Source organism: Eptesicus fuscus, chromosome 14 (assembly GCF_027574615.1).
Source record: "Eptesicus fuscus isolate TK198812 chromosome 14, DD_ASM_mEF_20220401, whole genome shotgun sequence".
Lineage (NCBI taxonomy): Eukaryota > Metazoa > Chordata > Mammalia > Chiroptera > Vespertilionidae > Eptesicus > Eptesicus fuscus.
Genome location: NC_072486.1, coordinates 43,673,165 through 43,700,750, shown reverse-complemented (window position 1 = coordinate 43,700,750; position 27,586 = coordinate 43,673,165). Strand labels below are relative to the sequence as shown.

Genomic DNA, 27,586 nt, shown 5'->3' with positions numbered 1-27,586 from the left:
CAGGCTCCTGCGTGGGCCTCTGGCCAGGAGACAAACAGGGAGACTCATGGACTCTCGGTGACTCATCCAGGTGCTAGAGCTTGTGCCAGCCAGAACCTGGACATTAATTATTTGCTTACTAGTGGCCCAGTGCACGAAATTCGGGTGTCCCTCAGCCCGGCCTGCACCCTTTCCAATCTGGGACCCCACAGGGATCGGGCCTAAACTGGCAGTTGGACATCCCTCTCATAATCTAGGACCACTGGCTCCTAACCACTCGCCTGTTTGCCTGCCTGATTGCCCTCAACTGTTTCTGCCTGCCAGCCTGATTGTCCCTAACTGCTCCCCTGCTGGCCTGATCGCCCCCAACTGCCCTCCCCTGCTGAGACCTGCCTCCTCCACTGGGACCGACCTCCTCCACAGCAGGACCCCAGGCCTCACTGCGTGGAGCGCCTGCCAAGCCCCGCCTCCACTGTGCATGCAGCCATCTTGTGGCAGCCATCTTGTGACGACATCGTGCGTGAGGGCGCAAGGACCATCTAGGCTTTTTTTTTTTTTTAATGTATTTTATTGATTTTTTACAGAGAGGAAGAGAGAGGGATAGAGAGTTAGAAACATAGATGAGAGAGAAACATTGATCGGCTGCCTCTTGCACACCCCCTACTTGGGGATGTGCCCGCAACCAAGGTACATGCCCTTGACCGGAATCAAACCTGGGACCCTTGAGTCCGCAGGCTGACGCTCTATCCACTGAGCCAAACCGGTTTTGGCCCATCTAGGCTTTTATTAGTATAGATGTTCCTGAGAGATGGCTCATTTCCCGGTGTTATATAGATTTGACATTAAATTAAAATAATTACTCCTTAGGAATAAGCTTAAGGCTTTGCCCACATCTGACAAATCAGAGTTCTGTGGTCATCAGAACATCCTGTGTGACCTGCTACAGCAGAACCTGCCAGGTGGTACTGGTGCCAGCCAGGTTGAGGAGCCCTGCTTTAGAGGTGCCAGGGCTCCCAAGTCAGCTCTCTGTAGTGCGGCTCAGGGTTTCCCTAGTGTGTTTGGTAGAGCATCGGTCTTGTGAGATACTCCGTTGACAAAGGGTTATCTGGTCATAAATATGTTGGACAACAACTACATTCTGCATCATCCTGTTGGAGAATCCACATGCAGTTGGCATACTAAGGCCATATGAAGTCATCTAGTTTCCTGGATAATTTTCTCTAAGAGTGAGTTATTATTTAAATCTACATTTATTTGCTTATCTTTTGTCTTTCCAACTAGTTATGTAACCCTTTAGTGTGGCCCTCAACCCCCTAGGAGAGTGCATCTGTACAGTCCATATCCAGAAAGAAAGCACATTTTAGTTGTTCATGTGTGTACTTCAAGATCAGAGTATAGTGCAGACATTACTTTTCCCATTTCCTAAGTTTGTAGCTTAATATTTTGTAAGCAGCCTATCTGGGATGTCCAGCTATGCATACTATCCATCCCTCCCTCCTCTTCCCTCAGGTTTTTTTTTTGGCTCTTCCCCAGGGTCTCACATTCATTGGGGAGAAGGGGAATTAGAGTTTCTGAGGCCCTGCAGATCCCTCTAAGAGAATTAGGTCCTTCACACTCGTTAGAGACACCTCATCAAAATGGAACGGCCTCTTGCTAAAACTGGCCGCTTTTCACAGCACAATTTAAGTATATTTTATGCTGACAAACGCTGTCATGAGACTCCCAGTAAGAGGTGATGAGGGAAAAGAAAAAGAAAAGAAGACAATGAAGGGGAGAGAAAAACCCTATTATGTCCAGAGGAGGTAGTAACTCTTAGTATTTGAAGATACAGAACATGAATCTTCACAGCCGGTGCTGAGTGGGCATTGGGTGAGTATTGCTAGTTAGGTTTGGGAGGAAGAAGCAAGAATTGGTTCAGTGCTAATGATGCTATAGCATGCAAATTCCTGGGTTAAAGCCTATTTCCTATTTTATGTTAAAAAAAATCGCAGGGCATTTCACATAGATTTGCTCTTATTTACAATTCTGATCGTCTGATGTTAAAATCCCTTGTTTGCAATTCGAGTTGTTTGAAACATTGGTTCTGAAATCCAAAACCAGATACTGCTCATCTGGTTTCAGTTGTTGCTTCCACATGAAAAGGCAGGAGCATCCATCAGGGGATGTGAGCAAGCCAGCAATTACTTATCATGTTGGGGGATGGCCAGGAAATACTTCATGGATGTTTCCGTTTCCTTTATATAAAGTTGTTGAATGTCACTGAGCCAGAAAATTGAGTCCAATTCACATATTGTGGACAAAAATGCGATTGTTCAGAATGATTCTACTTCCTATGGAATGGCTTGAAGAATCATCTTTTCATAAAAATCTAATTGTGATGATTTTACTAAAAGGCAAATTAAACTGCAAACAACTAGAACCCAGTCAGCCATCCAGGACATTAAACTACGTGGACATTTGTCAATAGTCTGCTTTAAGAGAATGGGGGCAACACGAGTTGGAGATCATGCATTCATTTTATTAACCAACGTTCAACGTGTATACTGTGATCATTTCAGCTTCAATCTGGTAGTCTTGATTTTTTTTTTTTTGTATTTACAACAAATGCCAAGAATAATGACTTTGGTTCTTTCATTTACCTGTAGGATTTGACATTGGCTTTGTAATTTCTAGAGCAGGCTTCCCAAACTTTCATGTGCAGATGAATTGCCTGTGGATGTTGTTAAACCACAGAGTCCAATTTAGTGGGTCTGGGATAGGATGGAAATTCTGCATTTCTAGCAAACTGCCAGGTGAGGCTGTGGCTGCTGGTGTGAGGACCCACTTTGAGTGGCAAGGACTCAGAGAAGGCAAGGTAACAAGATGAAAGGATTCCATCAAATAATCAGTTTTACTTATTGCTTAATAAATTTATCAGGATGGCTAATTCTTGGAAGGCATGCAGTAAAAAATTTGAAAGTGTTTATACATCACTTCTTTCAGTTAACCTGGCCATTATATGTATCAGACAATAGTATTCTTTCAATTTTGTGACTAGCCAAGTATTATATATTATAAATTACTAGTATATCTTTAACAGGCACATGGAAGCAGAAGGGAAAGAATCAACATTTTAGAAAGCAAACTCACATCTAGATGTTTTTAAGAGGGCAAATGATTCTACAAGATTGTGTATAATAAGGTGCAGAACCAGGGTACCAGTGAATCTAAAGTAATTATCTCATGAGAATGCAGTCTGTGGAGACATTAACTAGAAACATGCCAGTTATTTTTCCAAAAGCAGTCCCAGCTTTTTTCGGTATTGATTTCTGTCTTACACCAAGGCTCTATGTTGGATTTGATTTCCCCAGGAACATGGAATAAGACTTATAAGAAGCTATTTTTGTGGATTTATTTTCTTTCACTGCGCTCAGGATGTACTAGGCACCAAGATCAAAGGTTTAGAATGAGACTACCATTTTAGTGGGACAGGAGAATGTCATCCCATTTTGAGTTTTCTATTCTAAAAGTTTGGCAATGTTCTAAAGAGCTTTGGAGTGGGATTTAGCATCATTTCTCATCCTTTTTCTCAAAATTATTTTAGCTATTCTGTGTCTTTATATTTCTTTTTAAAATTTATTTTAAATCTTTATTGTTGAGAGTATTACAGATGTCCCCCTCTCCCCCACCCATTTCCCCCATCCACCTGTTTCTCACCCTGCCTGAGGCCATCACCAACCTATTGCTGTGTCCATAGGTAATGCATATCACTGGAATAAAACCAATTCAAATGTCATAACATGTAAGCATAACAAATAATACTACTAATGTAATGTATATATATAAAAGCCCAGCAACCGGAACGGCAGAACGACCAGAACTACCGGAACGACCAGTGGCTATGACACCCACTGCAGCAGTGAACAGGCCTGATCCGGGCCCCCGGTCAGCCCCCACACCCCAATCGGGGGCAGGGCTGGCCGGCCAACTGCGTGTGGCCCCTCCCCCCATCTGGCCCCACCCGCAATCGCCCCCCCACCTGATCGGGGGAGGGGCTGCTCAGCCAACCACCCACAGTCCCTCCCCACCGCTGGCCCAGCTGATGGGCCCCCATTGGGGCAGGCCGGCCGGACCCAACTCATGCACAAATTTGTGCACCGGGCCTCTAGTATGCATATAAAGATCTTTAGTTAATCTCTTCCCACCCCAACCCCCAACTCCCTTCCCTCTGAGATTAGTCAGTCTGTTCCATGTTTCCATGCCTCTGCTTCTATTTTGTTCATTAGATTTCTTGTTCATTTATTTTGATTTTTAGATTCACTTGTTGATAGATATGTATTTATTGCCATTTTGTTCATATTTTTTATCTTCTTCCTCTTCTTAAAGAATACCCTTCAACATTTCATGTAATACTGGTTTGGTGGTGATGAACTCCTTTAGCTTTTTCTTGTCTGTGAAGAATTAGCTTGTCAGTTTCTTCAGAAAAGCCTGTTAGAATTTTGATTGTGATTACGTGAATTCTCAATGGTAGAAAGTTGTCATCTTAGCAATATTTATGAAAGCATGTGAAAACTCATTTGATAAAAGGACAAACGACTTCTGCACTTTGATGCCTTAAACCAAAGGCTGACAACAACCAACTAAACACTTTTTAGTGATAATTAGCCTTTGTTAACTGTAGGGCTCATATTCCTGAAAAGTGTTCTTATTGACAAAACCCCATTGTTGTGAGATTAGTATACTTAGACTTGCTTATTGTGCAAATTGTTTTTGGAAAGATCAGTTGTGCTGGTTTGTTTTTAGACCATCCCTACAGGGTGACACAACAGAGGTACTGTTCTAGAAGTGTGTGGATTGTTTTCATTCATTATTTGTCACAGTTGAGAGGTCACAAGGATGTGGGAGACACTAAGCTAGGAATTTTGAGACCCCAGTTTTCTAATCCAGGATGCCCTGTGGGGAGGGTGAAGGGAACCAGCAAGGGATTTGATGGAGGCCCTGGGCTGGCAGCAGTGGAGGCTTCTGGGGACCTTACCCTCCAAACCTGAAAGAAAGTGGAGGGAGCTGTTGTCAGAACTCCCAGAGATGAGATGAATGGTGTGTGTGTGTGGGGGGACCACCTGCAAGGGAGAGTGTTGAGGCAGGCAGGGAGGGAGCCAGCAGGGGAACCAGTGCCCCAACCTCTCCCCGCTCCCGCCCTGCCACGTCCTGCTGGCACTTCCCATGGATTGACTCCCGACAGAAGGCAGAGGGCCAGGTTGGGATGCTGGCCCTTGGGGGTCCACTTCCGGGAGCACTGAGAGTGGAGTGTGGACCTGGCAGGGTACATGCGGCGTATGCACCACAGAAGTGTCTGCAGGTATTGATGGGTGTTCCAGAAGCAGCTTTCACTTATGCGAGTACTATATGGATGCCACTCAGGGTCTCCAGAAAACTAGTGTGTTTTTCCTTCCCATTCGGTCATGCAGTAGTGATCCTCACTCATCAAACTCTGCTTCTCAAAACACCTCCCTAAAGTATTCCCAAATGGCAGACAGGAGTCTGGTAATCCAGCCCAAAGCAGCACACTCATAGCACAATATTCCTTTGAAGTCCCTGTTTTATTTAAAAAATTTATGTAAATTGTGTGTGTTCAGCTTGATAAAATATCCATGTTAACCACAGGAACATGGTGATTTCAGCTTGAGGAGCCCACATGGAGTCTAAAGAGTGGGCCTCCTACAAAACTGTGTTGAATAATTTCTCTTCCGTGCTAATTAACTTCATGCAGATAAGACTTTTAAAATCGCTAGAGAAACTTGCACGGCCGGTGTTGCTCAGTGGTTGAGTATCGACCTGTGAACCAGGAGATTATAGTTCGATTCCTGGTCAGGACACATGCCCGGGTTGCAGGCTAGATCCCCAGTGAGGGGCATGCAGGAGGCAGCCAATCAATGATTCTCTCTCATCACTGATGTTTCTCTCTCCCTCCCTCTCCCTTCCTCTCTAAAATCAATAAAAAAATTTTTAAAAATATAGAAACGTGTGCAAGAATAGTGCTGCACAACTTATTTCTTTGTTTATTTTATTGTTGTGTTTGTTTGTGGCAATTGCATGTTCTGTGAGTGAGAAGTACTTTCAGCGTCGAGTGCCCAGGCGCGGGAGGCCGTGGGCTTCGGCCCGGGTGGCCAGAGGAGCAGCCTCTTCCCTCCCAGGTCTCTCCTGCACTGCATTGCTCCTCTGTCCCGGTGCTCTGTGAAGAGAGGTTATTCAGGCACTCGGAGTTCCTTCTTGAGCACGCATCTTTAGAAAATAACCACAAGAACAAACTGAACTGAAAATACTGTGTCCAGCACTTTATCAGAACTCATTTCCAGAAAAAGTACGGTTTGATTTTCAGTATATTAGCAATCTTTCCCCTCCCTTCCCCTCCCCTCCCCTTCAAAAATGCAGTTTGTATAAAACTTGTCTCTAAAAAAAATCAGGTTATTGTTCCTTTTGGATCAATAAACATTAAAGATAGAAATCACCGTGGGCCAAGGCCCCATTGGTCTATCTGAAATCCTTAGTAATTGGGAGCCCTACCATTTGGCTTTTATTTATTTATTTATTTATTTATTTATTTATTTATTTATTGATTTTATTGATTTTTTACAGAGAGGAAGGGAGAGGGATAGAGAGTTAGAAACATCGATCAGCTGCCTCCTTCACACTCCCCACTGGGGATGTGCCCGCAACCAAGGTACATGCCCTTGACCAGAATCGAACCTGGAACCCTTCAGTCCGCAGGCCGAAGCTCTATACACTGAGCCAAACCCCGATTAGGGTCTATTTGGCTTTTAGATGACTGTTTATGAACTTGTGGAATTTTTGTTTGTTCTCCAACCTGAGATTATGCAGAATATTTTTTTTCAAAAGTTCTCTAAGTGCCCCACAGCCTTTCTCTTTTCCTTTATTCTTTATTCACAATGTGTTTGTGAAGCAGCAACTATCAAATTACCATAAGGCATTATTTAATTTTAAAAAAACAAAACCAGATCCAGAGACAGAGAAACATCCATCAGACCATCAAACCTCAGAGGAAAGGTAGGGGAGGGTGGGGGGAAGGGGGAGAGATCAACCAAAGGACTTGTATGCATGCATATAAACCTAACCAGTGGACACAGACAATAGGGGGGTAAGGGCATGAGTGGGGGGGATGGGGGGAATGGGGGAATAAGGACACATGTAACACCTTAATCAATAAAGAAATGAAAAACTAAAATAAAATAAAAATAAAAAAAGAGGAAAGTTTGCTAAAGATGGTGGTGGCCTTCCTGAGGTTACTCAGGGGCCCCAGGCAGGACTGCAGTGGGGACTGTGGTGTGAGGATTCTGGTCACAGTATTCTTTCCACCAAAAACACTAAACAGGGAGAAAGCAAACCATTCTTACTATTGGGCCAGATGCCACCCTCTGTCCTCAGGCCGGTTTTCCTGATTCCAGAGGAGAGACATTAGCAGGTCTAATGGTGGCATTTGGTCTCCTGGTTTAAAGTTCCATTCCTGTTCATCTGAAACTCTCCTAAGATGCTTCAGTAATGCGAAGGACTCACCAGTACAGACGATTCCTAGGAACCTAAATGGCTGGCTACTCCAGGCTTTCTTGGTTGCACTGGCAATGTTGCTGACACATAGGTATTTCTTGGAATTAGAGAATTGCTCAGGAGACATTCATCGAATGGCAGAAAGAGAATTGCCAGCAAATCATGCTAGAAATAAAGGTGGTTCCATAGTCTTTACAATGTCCTGTAGCCCTACTAGGTTCCTCTGTATCCTAGAAGGTTAGAGATGTGACCTCAGCAATACACTTCACTTTCTGCCATCTCATCTGTTGGATGAGCAGATTGGATTGCATAAAGCCGAAGCTCTCTGTCAGCTGCTTCACGGTGCAGTTTAAGATGAAGGTATTAAATCAAGGGAAAAAAGGGAATAATTAACCTTCACTAAGCACCTTTCAGAGTCAGCCATCAAATTAGGCACTTTTGCTGTTGTTCTCATTTAATCTTCCTAGCTCTGGTATGTCTAAAGATGAGGAAACTGAGGCTCAATGAAGGTGAAATTTTGCAGAGATTATCCAGGTCTCATTGGTAATCCTGTGGGGCCCAGTTTGGTTTGATTTTCACACATTTTCTTTCCACTGTGCCCATGCTGTCTCAGAGCAGTGGGTCTGATAGAAGCTATGAGCCCCTCCTAAAAAAGGCACACCCTTATTAGATTAGGTGTACAATTTCAGGTCCGTCATGGGCAACTTGGAATTTATCCATGGGCCCCAGATAGGAGCTCCTTGCCTGGAGAGAGGCATAGTCATTTTTGTTTTCCTCAAGGGAGACCCACAGGTTGTCTTCATGTTATGCACTCTGCAGGTCTCAATTGGAGACACTGAGTTGCTATGATTGCTCCTGTAGGTGCATCCTCATCAGAGAACGGGAAAGTTATTTCCGGGAGTAATTGTAGAACCATAGGACCTCAAGATACTAGTAGATGTGGGCCTCGGGAATCATCCACAAGCTCCTACCAAGTAGTTAAAGACTATTTAGTATTGTGTGTTCGGACATCAATGATTTTAATAGCCAATAGTCTTGGGCACTAATTGCTAGGAATTGAAATAAAAGTTTTACATGCATTTTGTCATTTAATTTTCAAATCCACACTATGACTATTATCCTTAATTACAGATGAGAAGCTGCCATAGAAAGGTGAAGAGCCTTGCCCAGGGCAGACTCTGAGGGGCAGGGCTGGGATGCGAACCTGAATTTTTCAAACCCAGGGTCCTCTTTGTCACTTTGAAATGTTGCTTCATGTCACTGTGTTTCTACCCACAAGGAACATTCATTATTTTAGCTCATTTTTTGTTTTGTTTTTTTTTCCTAACTAGTTCAAAATCAGAAAATTCACATGCTCAGTGGAGCTTATACCTAAGCTAATCAATCAAGGGTTACTTTCCTCCCACAATCTGAATTCCTTTCGCTCTTTAATTTGATTATTTTCTCTGGAGACATCTGGTATGAACAAGGAGAAAATCTCCTTACAAACGACCTGGGGATTTGGGTTTCTATGTAATTCTGCACCTGTGTTTTGTAGGGAAGATCAGAGAAGTCCATAACATGTGTAGTGAAAAGAAACGTCCCCAAATTGTGCTCTAATGAATAGTAACCTTATAATATATATATAAGTGGACATCATTAGAGCAAATACATATGGGAACAACAGGGTTAAATAATGTACATAAGTTTCTTTATTTCAGGACTTCTTAGAACCTTTAATAGGTTCATGGCTGTAGGGAAAATTATGAAAGCTTATGAATTTTTTCATTGGGGTGCCATTGGCTATTGTCAATTTCCCATCTCAATTTAAATTCATTTTAGCATTTCTTACTGCCCATATATGTTGGTTCCTTGAATTCTTGGAACTGGTTATAACAATTTACCAGTTTCCTCCTTCAATGAGGGGTTAAAAATAATCTTTGACATATGCTCGTTTTATATTTTGATCTACCCTTTTTATTCTTTAACAATATTCCTTAATAATCTACCAAGGGATATATAGTATTTTTCTAACAGATTTGACCCTGGAATTTTTTTATTTTTTTTTTGTATAGAGATTTCTGAGATTGTCTCAGAGAACACACTTTGGGAAATAGTGCTTCAGAAAGAACATAGTAAGTCAGAAAGGCAGCTGAAAACGAAATCCCAGCCTTATATAAACTTACAACATCCTTGCAGAGTAGGAAGAGAGCAGGCATTTTATTCTGACTGTGCTCCTGATTCACATGGGGTACAAAGCAGATAAGCCCAAATTCCTACAAAGAGACGGTGCTCCGTCCTACCTATCACTAAAGATTTTAGTCGAGGCTCAAAACACTGCCTTACTGTCTTTTTCAGCCATACTTGAATTTGCCCATCTCAACGTTTTAGTTGATTTCTTGAAATACAGGAGAAAAGATTGTTGAAGAAGTTTAGAAAAAAACTTTCAAAAACCTTTCCTGTGATTTGTTTGCAATTAGCAAATACTCTTGGGCATGTAAAAGTATGTTGCCAGAATGAGAGGGAAGTTGGCAGCATGTGTTGAAAATGTGTTTGGGGATGCAAAGCTTATGGGCTGTAAGGAACCCATGAAGGTGAGTGGTGGCAAGAGTGGGACCTTGAGAGCTGTTGGGTCAGAGCAGGTGTAATGAGATTGGACCTGGGCCTGGGCGCTCAGGGGCAGGCAGGAGGGGAGAGCTGCGGTGAGTTCAACTCTGCATTATGCTCCCTGAGGTTTGTTGCTTGTCCTAATGGAATGATCTTGCCTTGACACACTTACTTGGTGTAAGTGTTGGAATCAAGTGAGAGTGTTTTGTTTTGTTTTTCCAGCACCACTCCCCGCGGCTCCTGTGAGTCACTCTTTGTGGCCTGATCTATAGGGATCTTATAAGGAGTGATGTCCTCGTAGGGATTCTGCTAGTCAGAGGCCAATGGGAAAGTTTCTTTCCACGCGAAGGTAGAGTGGCGAGGACACGTATTTTTATAACCTGCATTCCTCACCATTGTATTTGAATTAATACGGTAACCTATTTTGGATGGAGATGGTGTCAAATGGCTTAACAAAAGTGTGGATAAAGCAGTTATTATATTAGCATTCCTTACAATGTGTAATGAGATTGGACCTGGGCCTGGGCGCTCAGGTGCAGGCAGGAGGGGAGAGCTGTGGTGAGTTCAACTCTGCATTACACACTTAGTGGGAATGTAATGTAGAATAATATAGAACGAAGGAACATTACTCCATTCTCAAGGGAAGTTATTGGCCACCGGGCCATATTTCTTGTTGTGTTTCTAGCTTTAGGGCATGATAGCCTAGTGGTTAGAAGCTGACTCTGTAATCAAGCTGCTTTGAATCTCAGCTCAGTTACACACCAGTTCAATGACTGTGGTCAGTTAGTTAACCTCTCCAATTTTCAGTCTTCTTATTGGTAAAATGAGGACAATCATTGTAGCCTCACTCATAAGAGTGTTGGGAGGATTCATTCATTTTTAGATATAATGCATTTAGAACAGTGCTTGGCATATTTTACATTTCCATAGATGATAGCTAACAAATTAGGGAGTTATGGAGTTATGAAGGTGGGGTATTTTTACAAGGGGAAGCAAAGCAGGTACATTTTTTTCCCCTTTTCCGTACTCTCCTTTCCGCCTGTTTCAGACCCATCAGCACTAACAGCTCCCCTCTTGCCTTAGGCCGTTTATAGTCCCAATTGATATCCTGGGTAGGGTTTCCTGGACTTTTTGTTCTACCTAGGGCAATGTCGTCCTTCATATTTGTAATGCAGTTCAGTGTTTTCAAATTGCTGATTCATCTTCTGCGGGTACAGTGGGTACCTGAGTCAGGAAGACTGCCTGAGGAGTCCGTATGAAGGAATTAGGAGCAGAGCTGCCCCCCGGTGAACTCCCTGGGTGCAGGCCCTCCCTGGCCCCCGGGCCGCACACCTTGCAGCAATTCCTCATGGGCAGATTGCATGGCAGTTCAGCAGGCATGTTTTCTCTCAAATACATGGCCAGTGGTCAGCGGAGGAATATTTTCCTCTCACTGAGGAGCATGAGGATTAATTTAAGATGATCTGATGAGGTTGGAAGATCACTGTATTAGCTCCTGCAATACTGGGGTGAGAGTGCTGTATCCTTGAAGGAGGCCATGGGAGAAGGAACATCTGGTCCCTCTCAGAGCCTCAGGGGATGACTCAGAGGCTTTAGCAGACTTCCTCTTCACGGAATTTTGGTGTAAGTGTTGTATTCTGGGTTAGATACCGGAGGCATCAGGTTTCATAGAAAAGCTGTCCTGAGACAAGGTGACCCAACGCAGAGGGAGAGAGCATGCACCTGACTCCTAGAAGAGGAGGCTTTGGATGCCAGACTCACACCCCATTCATCTTCACTAGATCAGTATTCCTCAAGCTGTCTTTTTCCACATGATTTTTTGGGGGGTGTACGTTAGAGGACTAAGATGTTCTCACCTTTATACATTGGGGAGGATAGAAGAGAACAGAATTCTGGAGCGTGATACCTCAGCAGGCAGGTGCATAATTGAGAACAGTTGTGACCGGTATTACCGTATCTGCATTTTGGGAGCTGTTCTCACACAATTTCCCTTCGAGGCTTCTGGACTTTCCTCCATTGCTTTCTAATTCCCAATCGCCCCTGTCCCACTTAGGATAAACCTGCTCACATCTGAGGCTGTGCTTCTCTGTACTCTATGTTGTCCTCAAACAATGCAAATCCTAAGGCCACTCAAACGGGACCGAAGGCTGTGAACATTCCCTCCCTCATCTGTTCTTGCTTCTCCAAAAGTGTTTCCCAGAATTAGCAGGGAGGCTCATGCCAGCCTCTGAGAGCCTGCGGCTGGTGTGCTATTGAAATCTGCCAGAGCAGGAGTGGAAGTCATAATGGTGCAGAGAGACAGCCCACAGACGGCCTGATGGCGGTGACTGTGCAGGACCTTGAGGGGCACACGAACCCCACCAAAGGATGATTTATCCTTTTCCTCTCAAATTAGGACACATTAAAACCACTTTTTAAAATCCCGAAGCTTACTCAGAAAGCAGGCCACGAACTAGTATCCTGGAGTGCAGTGCATGCCCACAGGCCACTTCAGGACAAGCCGCTGCACGGCACCTGCATGTCCTTCATGGCTCCCTCCAGTCCTAGGCCAGGGCACTGGGCACAGTGTCAGAGAGCACGTGATACATTCTCTCTGAATTTGCAGTGCGATAGGTGGGTGTGTGAACAGATGAGTGAATGAGTCATCTGGGCATGGGCAGGTATGCCACCAATTCTCCATGTCCTGTGCAGAGACCACGGTCCTCCCATGCAGTTGACTCCTGGATTTAATGGATATGCACATAATTTTACTCTCTCTCTCTCTCTCTCTCTCTCTCTCTGTCTCTCTCTTCCTCCCTCTCTCAATAAAGACAAAGTGTCATGAGAAAGGTGCCTCCTTGTTCAGAGAAGACTAATTGCATTGTGTGATTCTCTTGTTGGCTTTCAGTCTTCCTCAAGGTAGCATGAATCACCCAGAGTGGAAGTTTGTCTAGTCTGAGCTTTCATCCGATGCATGAATTTAAGGCACCCCAGTGGCCAATCCTGCCAAATTCTTTTAACCATTACTCTTGTCCAGGTATCCAGCTATATATAATTACATGCCTCTGACACTCCCAGGGCCTGCATCTTGACTTTCTTTGTGGTTGGTATCCTTTCCTCTTATGTTTTCCCACTTTTGATTGTAGGATTTGTTTTCTTGCTTGGGGTCACACCTCACCATAGTTGACCTTGCTTTGATCTTTGCCCCTAATTACAGAAGTCATTTCCATGTGGAATGAGAGATTGTGAATTTTTTCTTTGACGTAAAATGCCAACAACATTTTAAAAAGCTGCCAACATAGTATTTTATTTCTTATTTTAACATATTAAGAGAGGACAATTATTCTCATACTGCTATGATAGTATTTAATTTGCACTGGACTATGAGGATTTGAGACTATCAGAATTTTGGCTTTAGGTATGGGGAAACTGCCCACATCAAAGAGTTCTACGTTTTTAGGGACCTCCTTGGGCACCTTACAAAGGAGCAATTGCTCTAGAAAAGAATGTGAGATTCACATCATTGGAGCAGCCCATGCAACCCCAGCTGAGGAACTAACTGCTTTAGGAGATGCTGGGAGAAGATTTATTAGTTGAAATATTCAAGTTCCATATTCCCACTTTTTCTTCCTACTGGGTTTTTTAATTTGCCTATGTCATGATATGTGTTTTGATCAGTTCAGAGCTTCTGCACTGCAGGCTGAGGGGATAAGCACACAGCCAACCTGAGAAGAATATTCAGAGAGGAATAGTCAGAATCACCTTGAAAAGAAAAGCAGTTTGAAAAGCTTATTCAACTTAGAGTATTATTTTGCATTTGAAAAACAGCAGCAACAAAAGTAACTAAAGAAAGCCTATTGTTTCAAAAAGAGCAACATATCAATGTAGATACAATTAGCATTGAAAGGAAAGACCTAAGTCCTAAAGAAAAATTCAGGAAGCACAGCATTTTCTTCATTTTGCCTGTAGATGGAAGATGTGTCATGTTGTCAAAATCTGAGTATCAGATGCACGAACATCCAGTGATCCTCCTGTAATATCAATGTGCCAAACTGTTCAGGCTTAATTGGTATTTTCATCAATGCCAGTGGAGAGGTGAATGAGAGGCCACCTAAATTATAAACTCACTGTCAAATATTGTGACATAAAAAAACAAGATAAATGGCAGGATTTTGTCATCTCAGTTCTAGACTCCAGTGTCTTTGGTGCCTTAAGATATTTGCTATGTAGCCCAGCCCGGAGTGGCTTAGTGGTTGAGCGTCGACCTATGAACCAGGAAGTCAACGTTCAATTCCCAGTCAGGACATATGCCTGGGTTATGGTTCGAACTCCAGTGTGGGCCATGTAGGAGGCAGCCAATCAATGGTTCTCTCTCATCATTGATGTTTCTATCTCTCCCATTCCCTTCCTCTCTGAAATCAATAAAAATACATTTAAAAAAAGATATTTGCTCTGTAGAGATCAATTCTGTCATCTTCATTAAAGCTGCTGGAGAAAAAAATCACAAAACTGCTTAAATGTAGGCAACTGCACATCCCTGGTTTTTGCCTCAGCTGGGCCTTGAGTTCCATCTAATTCCTGTGGTGTGTTTCTCGTCTTACCTTTTCCAGTCCCACATCTGAACCATTTCCCTCCTCTGGAGTCTTTACCACAACCAACGTCCCCCCTCCCCACAACCCCCAATTGGAATTCTGGGCAGATGAGCTACTCAGCCTCCACAGCAGAAATGTGCGGTCATCCTTGCTCTTCTCATCTGTCCTAATGTCATTAAGGAGCACAAATCTGTCCATGTAGCTGACTCCAGGGCAACACTGGTCTGTACAAGGAAATCACAGTCTTTAGTCTTGCAGACGGAGCCTTTCCATAATCTGCCCTCTGTTTACCATGCCAGGCTCATCTTCTCCAGTTCCACGTCTCGCGCTTCCACACTGTCACACCATCCCAGTCCCCAGGCTGCAGCTTGCGTTTCTACACTCCTGGCACAGTGCGTGGCATGCAGTTGTCAGTAGGTCAATATAAGTTGGAGATAGAAATGAACAGACTTCCTTCTCTGCTTATTACTCATTGTGATTTGCGTTTTTCTCCAGGGATAATGTGTAACATGAGAAATGTATTATGGATTCAAGAATTAGAAGATATTCGAACTATGACTCATTCCATTCACCCGTTTGATGAATAAATCTCTTCTCTGACGCCTCTAACTATTGGTTAAGCTCAAATAACTCTTAGGTCAATGAGCTAATTACCTCTACCAACAACCTATTTAATTTCCAGAGAACCATGATAAACATTTTTAATGCAAAGTTTTCCTTTATATAGCTTTTATCTGCCAGTACTAGTTCTCGGTCTTGGTTTCTGATGGGACAAATCTAATCCTTCTTCATTATGTCGGGACTTCAGGTTTTTGAAGACAGCTGTGCTCTTTCCCCCATGGTCTCCTCTTCTCCCTGGTAACATGCCCAATTACATAATCTATGCCTCTTACCTTATGGTGTCACTCTCTTTGCTGTCAGCTGGCTCCAAGTTGCCTGTAGTTATGTGTTTACCGACTTGTCCACCACAGAGAAGGACCCCGGACCTCCCTCCTGGTAGCTGTCATGCTTATTAGTGCAGCTGAGATTACCTTGGAGGCTTTGACAGCAACATCACTTTGCTGACTCATTTTAACTGAAGTCATTTCCTTAGTAAGGACAGAAACCATGTATTCCTACCATCCATTCTGTTGTATTTCGGTTGAAAGTTGAATACATAAATCTGATACTTGAACAATTATATTTTTTTACCTAAATTTTATCTCTTGAATTTCATCTAGTTAGAGAGGATCTTTTTTGTGAATTCTAATGATCATAACATTACATATCCAATATCCTTCCCAGCTTTTTGTCAATGCAAGTTTATGCCATGGATGAAATTATGCAATAGGGTTAGATAAAAATATCTGTAATAATATATATTTATTGAAAATTAAACATATGCCAGGCATCATAGCTTAGCATTTCCATGTACATTCTAGGTAGTTCCACACAACACATTAATCAATACCCTCACCTTACACATGAGCCACTGAATCGGGTATAGGTCCCTGAGGGCTGCCTCTGGAAAGATTTCTTCCAGCTGATATTAATTCACTCACTAGTCTTTCAACTAGTTACTAACAAATAAACTTACTTGTACTAGAATCTAATTCATAAGTCTGTTATATAAGATAACAGTATCACAAACTCCTTTTTATTTATCTTTATGATTTTCCTGATTACTTTAATGACATATAACCATTGAGAAATTATGAAAAATATAGAAAATTATAAAGAAAAAATAATAATCACCCTGAATCTTACCATCCAGAAATAACCACTGTTAACTTTAAAATATTTATTAGTCATTTTTGTTTACACTTATGCATGATCTCATCTGTCTTCTTATCAATTCTTCCCTAGTTACAAGTGCCCAATTCTTTCAGAAGGCAGCATTTTTGGCTGCCTTTCAAAAAGACCCTTATATAAGTGAGGATATTATTAGTTAATAAGAGTGATTATTTGTCCTTTTAATATTTATGTTACTGGATCCCTCAAGCTTTCTTTAAAATGGTAAATTTGCAATGAGGAATAATATATCTTTTATATTATTCATATGTAATGTTGGCTTGTGAAATTGAGCGATATAGAATAATTGGTAATGTGTGTGAATCTGTATACAATTTTATTTTAAAATATATATATCTTTGTTATTAACTATCATATGCCTTACCATCCCTAAATGACGTTCTAAGGACTAGGACCTTGGGGTCTCACCATCCTTCTAACCACTGCTCTTTCCATTACACACTGTCTCTCTTTATTGATAAGAATTGGGATTTTAGGGTCCTTCTTGAGAAATTAGAATTTGATTCAAGAAACCATAACAGGACTTAAAGGAGAGAAATAACAGGTCCAAAGGGGCATGTTAGAAGAGAGTTTGGCAACACTGGGAAATGAGAAGAGAGCTAATGATGGTAGGATCTGATGATTCAGCAAAGTAGGCCTTTAATCTCAGGTAAGAGGTTAAAAGTGCAAGGAAAAAGAAGAGAAACCTAAGTTTTGTTATTGTAAGAAGAATCATCATGGTTTTTGATGGATGCATTGGATATATGGAAATAAAGACAAATAATTCAGCACCTGAGTTTGATATCACCCTCTATGACTACATTAAAATTTTGATCTCCAAAGAAGCTTGGCATTTATTTTTTAGGACCATATTATAGGTACCTATTTGATGGGCTGGATCAGCCCATTGGTGCTGTCTTTGTGAGGAGGGCACTGTGAGGACTGGGGTGGGAGTATCTGGTTTGAATCTGGGTTCTGTTCCTTACAAAGGCAGGTTGCCTGACCTCTCTGAGTCTCGGTTCATTCGTCTGTAAAATGGGGATGAGCAAGTGGCAGTGAGGATCAGCTTAAATAATAGACACAAAGTCCCTAACCTAGTAATTGACATGGAGAAGGTTCTCAGCAAACGCTAGAATCTCTGTCCCATCTCTCCTTTGTCATTTCTCCTCTGTGGCTGCTGCTATCAGGAAGCCGACATCAAGGTGTGGGTTTGCTATAACTCAGGGAGTTCCAGATCCTTTACTATTTCCTTAGGTGTCATCTAATTATAATTTATTTATCCCTTTTTACACTCAGGATTCGTTTTTGTTGTGGTTGCTGTTTTATTTATACTGTACAGTTGCTAGAAATGAAAAGCAAGGAATCATGATTTGAAATTCAAATAATGACTTTGAGCAAGGGTTCTGCCAGAGATTTCCACTGCTGTAAATGTGCAGCCCAGGAGATGCGCTTTCTTAGAGTAGCCTGTAAGAATCCTGAATGAAAATATGAGAATAATAGTTTGACGTATCCCTGTTTGCTTTCCATGAGAAGGAAAAGGCTATCTGTGGTAGTGACAGAGGTATCAGACTTCAGAATGGGGATTTTCTTGAGGATATCTAATAAGCCACTTACTCACTGTGTGATCCAAAGTAAGTACCAGATAGGGGTGTTGAGAGAACTGAAGAGGTAATGTGTAAACCGCTTTCTGCAGTTTCAGGCACACACTAGAGCCACAATAAATGCTTGTCTCTTTCTTTTCTCCCACTCTCTGAGACAAGAGTTCCTTTTTACTAACATATAAACTTGGGGAACTGAGCTGTGTGCTGCTTGCTCATTAGAGTTTGATAGCCTTACCTGGCCTTTGTGAACTGCTAACAGCAGATGAGGTATTGCTGGCTCTCAATGACTAACCTGATCTAGGTAGACTAAACATTTATGAATAAGTAGATTTTAAGAATTAGGAAAAAAACTTCATGTGGTACATGCTAGATGTCTTTCCCCTGATACTTTAGTGTTTTGTGTGTGGGAGGTCATTTGGGAGACAGCTTTTCTTTTAAAAATATTTAAAGGAGAATAGAAGCAATCAAGCAAAATTCTTCTTTCTTAAAGTTATTATACTTAGAATGAAAATACGGGAGTAGATGAGAGGAGATCTGGTAACAAGGCCAACAATTCCTATGTCATTGAATTTTACTCCTCTTGTAAATGGCCTGTGTAATTTTGCTTTGCCCTATCTTTCTTATAACAATAGTAATAAAAATAATAATAACAATATTTTACATTTTTCCCAGCATTCCTAAGTTGATCCTGTTATTGAAGTATGATGTTTCAAAATTAAAGACAAGATTTTCATAAAAAACACGAAATAAACATATGCCATATATTTTAATTCAACTCATCTATATATAAAAGCCAAGCGACCGAAATGACCAGAACAACCGGAATGACTGGTCACTGTGATGCGCACTGCAGCTGGCCAACCACCCCAATCGGGGGCGGGGCCAGCCAGTCAACCTCCTGCAGCCCCTCCCCTGGGCCAGCCCGCCCCAAAGGCCCCGATCGGGGTGGGCTGGCTGGACCCCACCCATGCATGAATTCATGCACTGGGCCTCTACTTAATTCATAAGGTCTTAAAACTGATTCAAAGTGTAGTTGAGGATCTGGGTGTTTGTAACTACTTAACCTTTTGCACTCGGTTGTTGAGTGTGACTTGACACGGTTAGCATCAGTAGCAGCTCTTTTTATACTCTTGAATGTATCAATAATTTGAAATATAAAAAAATCCAAATAAGTAAATTTGTATGAAAAGAAACTCCAGTTTTTTATTCTACTGCCGCGCTTTGTAAAATCTGGGGTATTTAAAAAATTAAATCCCGAGTAGAGTAAAGAAATCGAGAAAAAAGCAAGCGAGTGCAAAGGGTTAATAAAGGGATTTTAGAATAAGATTGCTGATTTAGATCCAAAACTTGTGATGTCCCACAGGATCATAAGCTATAAACCTTTGAGGTTCAACTTTCCATTGAGCAGAAACTATTTGCATCTCTTACAGACAAAAAACTTCAGGTTCACCCCCCGTCTCTGTGGAGCTGTAAGTAGCCAGTCGATAGGAAGCCAATCAGAAGGGCAGGTTCAGCACTGCCCTAAAACGGGACGCCCAGGAATCTCTTTAGTCTCTTCCTAAGTTTTGGTGACTTTTCTCACTCTGTCTTTGCATTGAAAGGGATCATTAAGACTTGTTCCTTTGTACAAAGTTATATTTTTGATTTTAGGAAGCAAATTAGCATAATGTGATATAAAACCTAGCCATAGAAAGTGCTTTGTGTGAGTATATGTTTTAATGCCCAAATGTTTACGTTTCATAGAAACATATTTGGTAATGCCATTGGGTGTGGGTATGTTGAGAAGGCAATGTTTGTGGGGCTTTTATATTCTTGAACTAGAGGCCCGGTGCACGAAATTCGTGCACGGAGGGGTGTTGTCCCTCAGCCCAGCCTGTACCCTCTCCAATCTGGGACCCCTCAAGGGCAGTCGGACATCCCTCTCACAATCCAGGACTGCTGGATCCCAACTGCTTGCCTGCCTGCCTTCCTGATTTCCCCTAACCGCTTCTGCCTGCCAGCCTGATCACCCCCTAACCACTCCCATGCCAGCCTGTTTTCCCCCAACTTCCCTCCTCTGCCGGCCTGGTCACCCCTAACTGCCCTCTCCTGCAGGGTTGATCACCTCCAACTGCCCTCCCTTGCAGGCCAGGTGCCTCCCAACTGCCCTCTCCTGCTGGCCATCCTGTGGTGGTCATCCTGTGTCCACATGGGGGCAGGATCTTTTACCACATGGGGGCAGCTATATTGTGTGTTGCAGTGATGATCAATCTGCATAGTACTCTTTTATTAGATAGGATAGAGGCCTGGTACAGGGGTGGGGGCCAGCTGGTTTGCCCTGAAGGGTGTCCCTGATCAGGGTGGGGTACCCTGGGGGCGTGGGGCAGCCTGAGCGAGGGGCCTGTGGTGGTTTACAGGCTGGCCACGCCCCCTGGCAACCCAAGCGGAGGCCCTGGTATCTGGAATTTATTTTCCTTCTACAATTGAAACTTTGTAGCCTGGAGCAGAGCCAAGCCTGGGGCTCCCTCCGAGGCCCGAATCCATTTGTGTTGGGGTTATAATTGAAACTTTGTTGCCTTAAGCAGGTGGGCCCAGCCAGGGTGTGCAGAAAGCTTTGCTTCCCCTGTTGCCAGCGGCAACCCTGGCCTGCTCTCTCAAGCTCCATTCTGCCGCCATTTGTTTGAATTTGTTTACCTTCTATAATTGAAACTTTGTAGCTTGAGTGGAGGCTTAGGCCTGCAATGGCTGGCAGAAAGCTTGGCTTCCTCTGTTACCTAGGAAACCTTGCTCCCTGTGGCTGTAGCCATCTTGGTTTGGGTTAATTTGCATACTCGCTCTGATTGGATGGTGGGTGTGGCTTGTGGGCGTGGCTTGTGGGTGTGTCGGAGGTATGGTCAATTTGCATATTTGTCTATTATTAGATTAGATAAGTTGTCTTTTAGAAATTAGAGATGGAAATATTGAATAATGTGCCCAGTCATGGCTCTCAGGACCCTCTTCTTTTTTTCTGAAGTAACTTTCTCTCCATTTTGGTTGCCTCTTTGTGTTTGTTTCTGTGTAGTGTATAGATCTGCCATGACTCCCAGTCTTTGTGGGGTTGCCTTATGTCGCAGTTTTCTTGTGGGTCCAGTAGTACAGTCTCCTCGATCACCTGAGCTGGGTGCTCCAGGAATGTTTCTTGTGTGAGTAATGTGGCCCTCCTGCTGTAATTGAGTCTTGATTGCTATTGGTCCATTCGTGTGTGGGATTGACCCTCAGGCTGGCTGACTGTGAGGATCAACCCCAGCCATAGCTTGCAATCTGCTGTGTGGGTACTGAAGACCCGAAGTGGAGTTTACCTCAGCAGGTTTTGGTGCCATATCTCCCTCTGGATATGCCACTTACAAAGCTTATTGGACCCTGATCTGATGCAGTCTGATGTTGGCCACGGGGGTGTATTGGTTCTGAATCTCTTGGGAGGAACTCTGGTGCAGGGCAATGGAAGACTCTGCCAGTGGCTGGCGCTTGGCAACCTGTTTGGAGCTACAAGTGATCCACAGTTTGTGGCTGCCTCCGCTGGGCCTGGGTGCATGTGGGAAGGACCAAGCTGTGCACCAAGGCCTGCTTTTACCAGCACTGGGCCAGGGGGAAGATCAGCAGCAAAAGTCCCATGATTATGTGCTGGGGCCTTGTTTTATTTGTCTTTGTATTTCTGGATAACCACTGCTTAGCATGGGGCCTTGTGTAGCCCAGTGCTCCTTTGAGTATTTATTCAGTTGAAAGAAATATCATTGGAAGATGGTGGAGGCAAATTTCCCATATGCCTAACTCCAGTAATTCTAATACCATCCCTATGGAGTAGGTTAATACTGTAGTCAAATAACGTTGATTGACTGTTTAACAAAAATTTGAGCACCTATTATGTATCAGGTATTGTGCCAGATGCTTTGGACAAAAGGACAAGGAATAGCTTTTGTCTTTAAGTCTTGTGTCCTATTGGGGGGAACAGATATGTAAATAAACAAATTCAACCTAGCATGACACTTGCTGGAGGTCACACAGCCAGTGAGTGGTGGAACTGTAATTGAAACCAAGTGTGTTCAGCTCCAAAGCCACCAAACCAAGATACTTCCAGAACAGAAAAACTATCTAGGCTCTGAGTGAATTCTTTGCTTTATTGTTTGAAACCATTATTAAAGCAAACCATTTTGTTGTATTTGCAAATTAGGTCCTTCAGAAGCTTGGAAAAGCTGATGAGACAAAAGACGAACAGTTTGAAGAATATGTACAGAATTTCAAGCGGCAAGAGGTAAGTGCCTTTATCTAGTTTATGGAGTGGAAATGGGTGGACAGTGTTTGTGCTTTAGCATGTAACTAAAATGCTTTAAGGTTGAAGAAAGAACTTCGTTGGGTTTGGTGTTAACCTGAGGGTAAAGCTTGTCAGTTCTGTAAGACTTTCCGGTGGAGGGCGAAGGAAGAGGCAGTAGGCACTGCAGGGAGAAGACTTGTGTTTCTTCTCAGGAGATTAAGACTTCGCTTCTCTGGAGCTTTTTAATATAGTTTATTGATTTATAGGAAAGATGATGTTTTATGTGATTTATATTCCACTAAGTATTAGCAGTAGTTATATACTTTTGGCAAAATTACTTTAATTGCTGCCTGCTTCAAGATCATCCATTCTCAGTGGGGAGTATATCTCCCCCACGAGGGTGAAAATTGGTTCTTGGTGGATGAAAAAATTGTATTCTTTTTATGTGTGTATATTACATAACCAGATTTATAGTGTATCTGTGGTATTAAAATTTCATGGGGGGGGCCACATTAAAAAAATTTCAGAAAAAGCTCATCAGAGGAGACCATGATGGAAAAAGATTGAGAAACACAAATTGTTATATTTGTTCCTTTAATGGACTGCTATGTGTTTAACAGACACATGAATAAAGGCACAGTTTTTAAAATTACTTGTTTATCTCTCTAAGGCTTGGCATATCACTCTTTAGAGATCATGCATGAGGGTCAGGGAGAGGGAAGATACAGGTGGGGTCTCTGAGGTTAGAAGCTTCAAATCTAGAGGTCAATCTAGAGGTGAGAAGAAAGCTGGGCCAGAAGAAGCTTTCCAGGCCCTCTGGAAAATGGAGTTTGGACATGGGACAATGTAAGGACATGGGTTTATTTTCCTGCTGTCATTATAGCTACCAGTGTCCACAGAGGAAATCGGGGGTCTCAGGGATAAATATATGAGAAAAGAGAGAGGGGGTTTGGAGAAGAAAACTGTAATAGGAAAATAAATCATGTCCAAATAACTAAGAGAGCATTGGATTTATGAAGATAGTAAATGGAATTCCCAGAGAAATGTTGGATCTAGGTCCATAAAATTAGGTGCCCCCAAGTCTTCTCCAGTAGAACAAACTTTCCGTGTCTTCCCATGCTCTCATTTGGTGAGTTTTCATACATTCTCTTGTGCATTAGGGCAACACTCATGCAGGTCATTGTCTGAGATCGAGACAACTTCCCACAGAAAAACATGTCCATCAGTTCTCTGGATTGTAGGGCAATCCCAATGTCTGCTTTAAGGGATTGGATTTGGATAGAAGTGACTCATGCTTATAGTTTTCTCTACTTAAGGATTTACACTCTATCCTTTGAGACCTAGTCTTCCCACTTAGTATATCCCCATAGACCTAATTAGTTCTTTTTTCTTGGATTTTTACCTATCACTTATATGGCATTGTGATGTTAGCACCCCAGAAGGCTAACCTTGGGAAGCATCAAGTTCAGGAATGCATTCATGACAAGTAAACACTTTGCAATTGAGTGAATTTTTATTGCTCTTATTTGGACTTTGTTGACTGAACCAGATGAGGATTGTTTTTTGTATAAAGTGCTAGAGACAAGTGCAGTTGAATAAATCAACTCATCAGTTAAGTGACCTGTGTCACTAGGAGCTGCAGCATGGAGTGACTTTAAAATACTTCTCTGCCATCTATTTTTGTCACTATATCATTTTCAAATAATATGTTATTTTATAAAATATACATTTTATACATTTGTATAAAATGAAAATGTATATGGTTTATACATTTTCAAATGATATGTTATCATCATTGAAAACCAAGATGTTAGTTCTCTCAAGAATATTAGCAGATTTCAATATCTTGGTAAAACTTCAAAATTTGGAGAAATTTGCCCAAGCAAATCTACTTTATAAGGGTGAAATAAATAGAATGGTACTTCAGAAATAGTATTTCTCAGGGAGTCTTCTAACTGCCTTTGGTTCCTTTTGAAAATATTATTGCATCAAAAACATCTTGAATTTACACATACTCATTTTGATGTTTTTTGTTTTAATCAAAAACAGTAAATGTATTGTCATCTTAATGCAATGAGGAGGGATGTCCCTTTAATCCTGTCTGTATATATTAGAGTGGGGAAGGAAAACAAGAATGGGAGGGAGGAAGGAAGCTAAGGAGAGAGACTCATTAACTTGGGAAGAATAGCCAAACTGAATTTATTATTACTCCATAAAGGGAAAAACATCCATTTAACCCCCAATATGTATTGGTGATCAATTTACATGTGTTGCATATGCTGAAAGAGGTGGTGCTTATGTAGAAACAGTAATTTAAGAAGAAGGACCAACCAAGACTTGGTTGCCTCTGCAAGGCCTATGATTTTAGTATGAATGTAATGGTGAATCATTGCTCTGAAGGCAGAGGCATTATTTAAAGGCAGCACATGCTAAAGAATGATCTTACCTAAGAAGCCTAGATTCCATATCCTACCTAATAATAGACAAATATGCAAATTGACCATACCTTCGCTATGCCCACGATTGGCCAGGAGGTGCGGGGGGGGGGGGGCGGGACTCGGGGTGGCCGGGGTCGCCAATTGGGCCAGCGGGTCGCTGAGCTCATGTCACCAGAGGCGGGCGCGAGCTCAGCGTCTGCGCCATGGCTGTGCTGCGGCACAGAAGGGGCCTCTGGGGCAGCAAGCTCACGTCCCGCCGCGGACCATCAAAAGCGTGGGAGCTGGGTGCCTGTCTGCTCAGGCACCAGTGGACAGGCACCCAGCTCTCCCGTGATCGAAAGCGAAAGCGTGTAGGGGACCCTACAAGTGCATGATTTAATCATGCACTGGGCCTCTAGTTTTTTTATAAATATATATATACTAGAGGCCCGATGCATGAAATTCGTGCATGGGTAGGGTCGCTAGGCCCGATCAGTGATCAGGGCCTATCTGTGGAGTGACAGGCGGGGCGATTGGGTCCCGCGCCCCCCCCCCCCCCCCCCCCCCCCGCCTCTCCGCTGGCACCTGTCTTGGTTGGCCTGGGGCCTGCGGGCTGGGGGCAGCTCCTGCATTGAGTATCTGCCCCTGGTGGTCAATGCGCATCATAGCGACCGGTTGTTCCACTGGTTGTTCTGCCATTCAGTCGATTTGCACATTAGGCTTTTATTATATAGGATTTTTTCAAATATAAAATGATGTAATTTTCAATGTAAAATAAACTATATTTGAATTTGTGCATTATATTACAGTCATCTGATCACACTTGATTAGTATAGAGTATTCTAGAAAGTATTTAAACATTTTGGAGCTTGATGATCTTGCTTTTAAATTCTTCTTAATAAATCATAAGGGTCCTCATAATTATTGATATATTCCCTCCTTGTTTATGTTGGAATTAAAGGTGGCAGAGGGTCTGTGTTAGAACTCTATCTTGAGGCTTAGCTTATAGTTTATTCCAACTTCAAATTTTCTTTTTGATCCCAAGCCTCTTTTCCTCAAAGGTGGTTTGAGTTAAACTGAGAGCGTGGATGAAGGCTCTGTACATACTCTCGCTTGTCCATTGGACTCACCATTGCTGCAGCTTTTGTGGTCCAGCTTTCATATACTGCTCAGTTAGGGCAAGAAGGAAAGAGTGAACTCCTCAGCCAGCAACTCGGGATTTTCAGTGATGCTGAGGGAGTTTCAGAGCAAGGATTATGAAATCGAAAGGAATAACAAAATCTGACTTCAACAGTTCCTCCCCAGAGTGGTTCTTTTGCTTGTGTTGTTTCCTGTCTTCCTCTCCTACCAGAGCTGCTAACAAGGAGCAGAACTGACTGGTGTGAACATGGCTGCTTTCCGTTCACCTGGTTGCCTGATGACAGATCCATTAATGGGCAGAGCAAAGTCCCAAAGCGGAAGGAAGATCTTTGGCTTCTCTTCCTCCTTCCTGCTAATGAACCTCCCCGCTAAGAAGCTGTGCCTGCAATAGAAGGGGTACTAATTAAAACAACAAAATAACTGCGACTGGTTGGGCCATATAACCTGTATTCCATAGGAGAATTTTGCATATGTCTGTGTCTCTGGAGCAGAAGTAAACTTATAGTTATGGCTAGCTGTAAGTTGTGAGAATTCTATGGTATTGAAAATCATTGTAGCCCTGGCCGGGTGGCTCAGGTGGCTTTGGAGCATCATCCCATACACCAAAATGTTGGGGTTTCAATCCCCAGTCAGGACACATAGAGGAGTCAACCGATGGATATTTCACATCAGTGTTTCTCTCTCTCTCCCTCCTCTCTCTCTCATTCTCTCTCTCTCTCTCTCTCTCTCTCTCTCTCTCATTTTCTCTCTCTCTCTCTCATTCTCTCTCTCCCCCTTCTGTTTCTCTGCCTCTCCCTTCCACTCTCTCTAAACATCAATAAGCATATACTCAGGTGAGGATTAAGAGAGAGAGAAAAAAGAAAAACATTTTATTGTGCCAACATTTTCCAACATTTAATGTATTTTCTCTTAAAAAATTTTTTTATATTGATTTCAGAGAGAAAGAGAGAGGAGAGAGAAACATCAATGATGAGAGAGACTCATCGATTGGCTGCCTCCTACATGCCCCCTACTGGGGATTGAGCCTGCAACCTGGGCATGTGCCCTTGGCTGGAATTGAACCCAGGACCCTTCAGTCTGCAGGCCGATGCTCTATCCACTGAGCCAAATCAGCTGGGACTAAAATATTTTCTCCTAATATCAACTTTCAAGGACATTTTAGATTATTTGATAGATGTGGATGCATGTTTAGAACAAAAACTACTTAGATATCCATTTGCCTTACATTTATCGAGTGTTTTCTGCATGCCAGGAATGGATCTAGGTCTTTGGGAAACTTCAGTGAACCAGACAGACAAAGGTGGCTGCCATTGTGAGTCATCTATTCCAAAACAGGTGGTAGACAGTAAACAAAACACAGTAAATAAGCAGATTATCCTGTCTCCTTGAAAACGATGAGAGCTCTGGGCGGGGGGGGAAACCAAGTAAGAGAATAAATAGAGCAAGGTGAAAGGTATCAGGAGGTTTGGAGTCAGCAAGTTTCAAGTTTTGCCTCAAAGAGCAACAAATAAGTTTGTAGGGGTAGAGGTAGTGGGATCAAGAGAACATTTTCTTTTCTTTTTCTTTTTTAAAAATATATTTCTTTATTGATTTCAGAGAGGAAGAAAGAGGGAGAGAGAGATAGAAACATCAATGATGAGAGAGAATCACCGATGGGCTGCCTCCCGCATGCCCCCTACTGGGGATCAAGCCCGCAACCCAGGCATGTGCCCT

The 27,586-nt window shown here is 42.6% G+C and overlaps 1 protein-coding gene across 2 annotated transcripts in view; it reads left to right on the top strand.

Moving 5' to 3' along the window:
- The window catches only part of AMPH (amphiphysin), a 150,449-nt gene that overhangs the window by 44,404 nt on the left and 78,459 nt on the right, over positions 1-27,586 (top strand). For both annotated transcript variants that reach the window (XM_008150270.3, XM_008150261.3), the window contains exon 2: positions 22,236-22,316. In XM_008150270.3, coding sequence (XP_008148492.2) covers positions 22,236-22,316 — 81 coding nt within the window. The remainder of the gene's footprint in view (positions 1-22,235; positions 22,317-27,586) is intronic.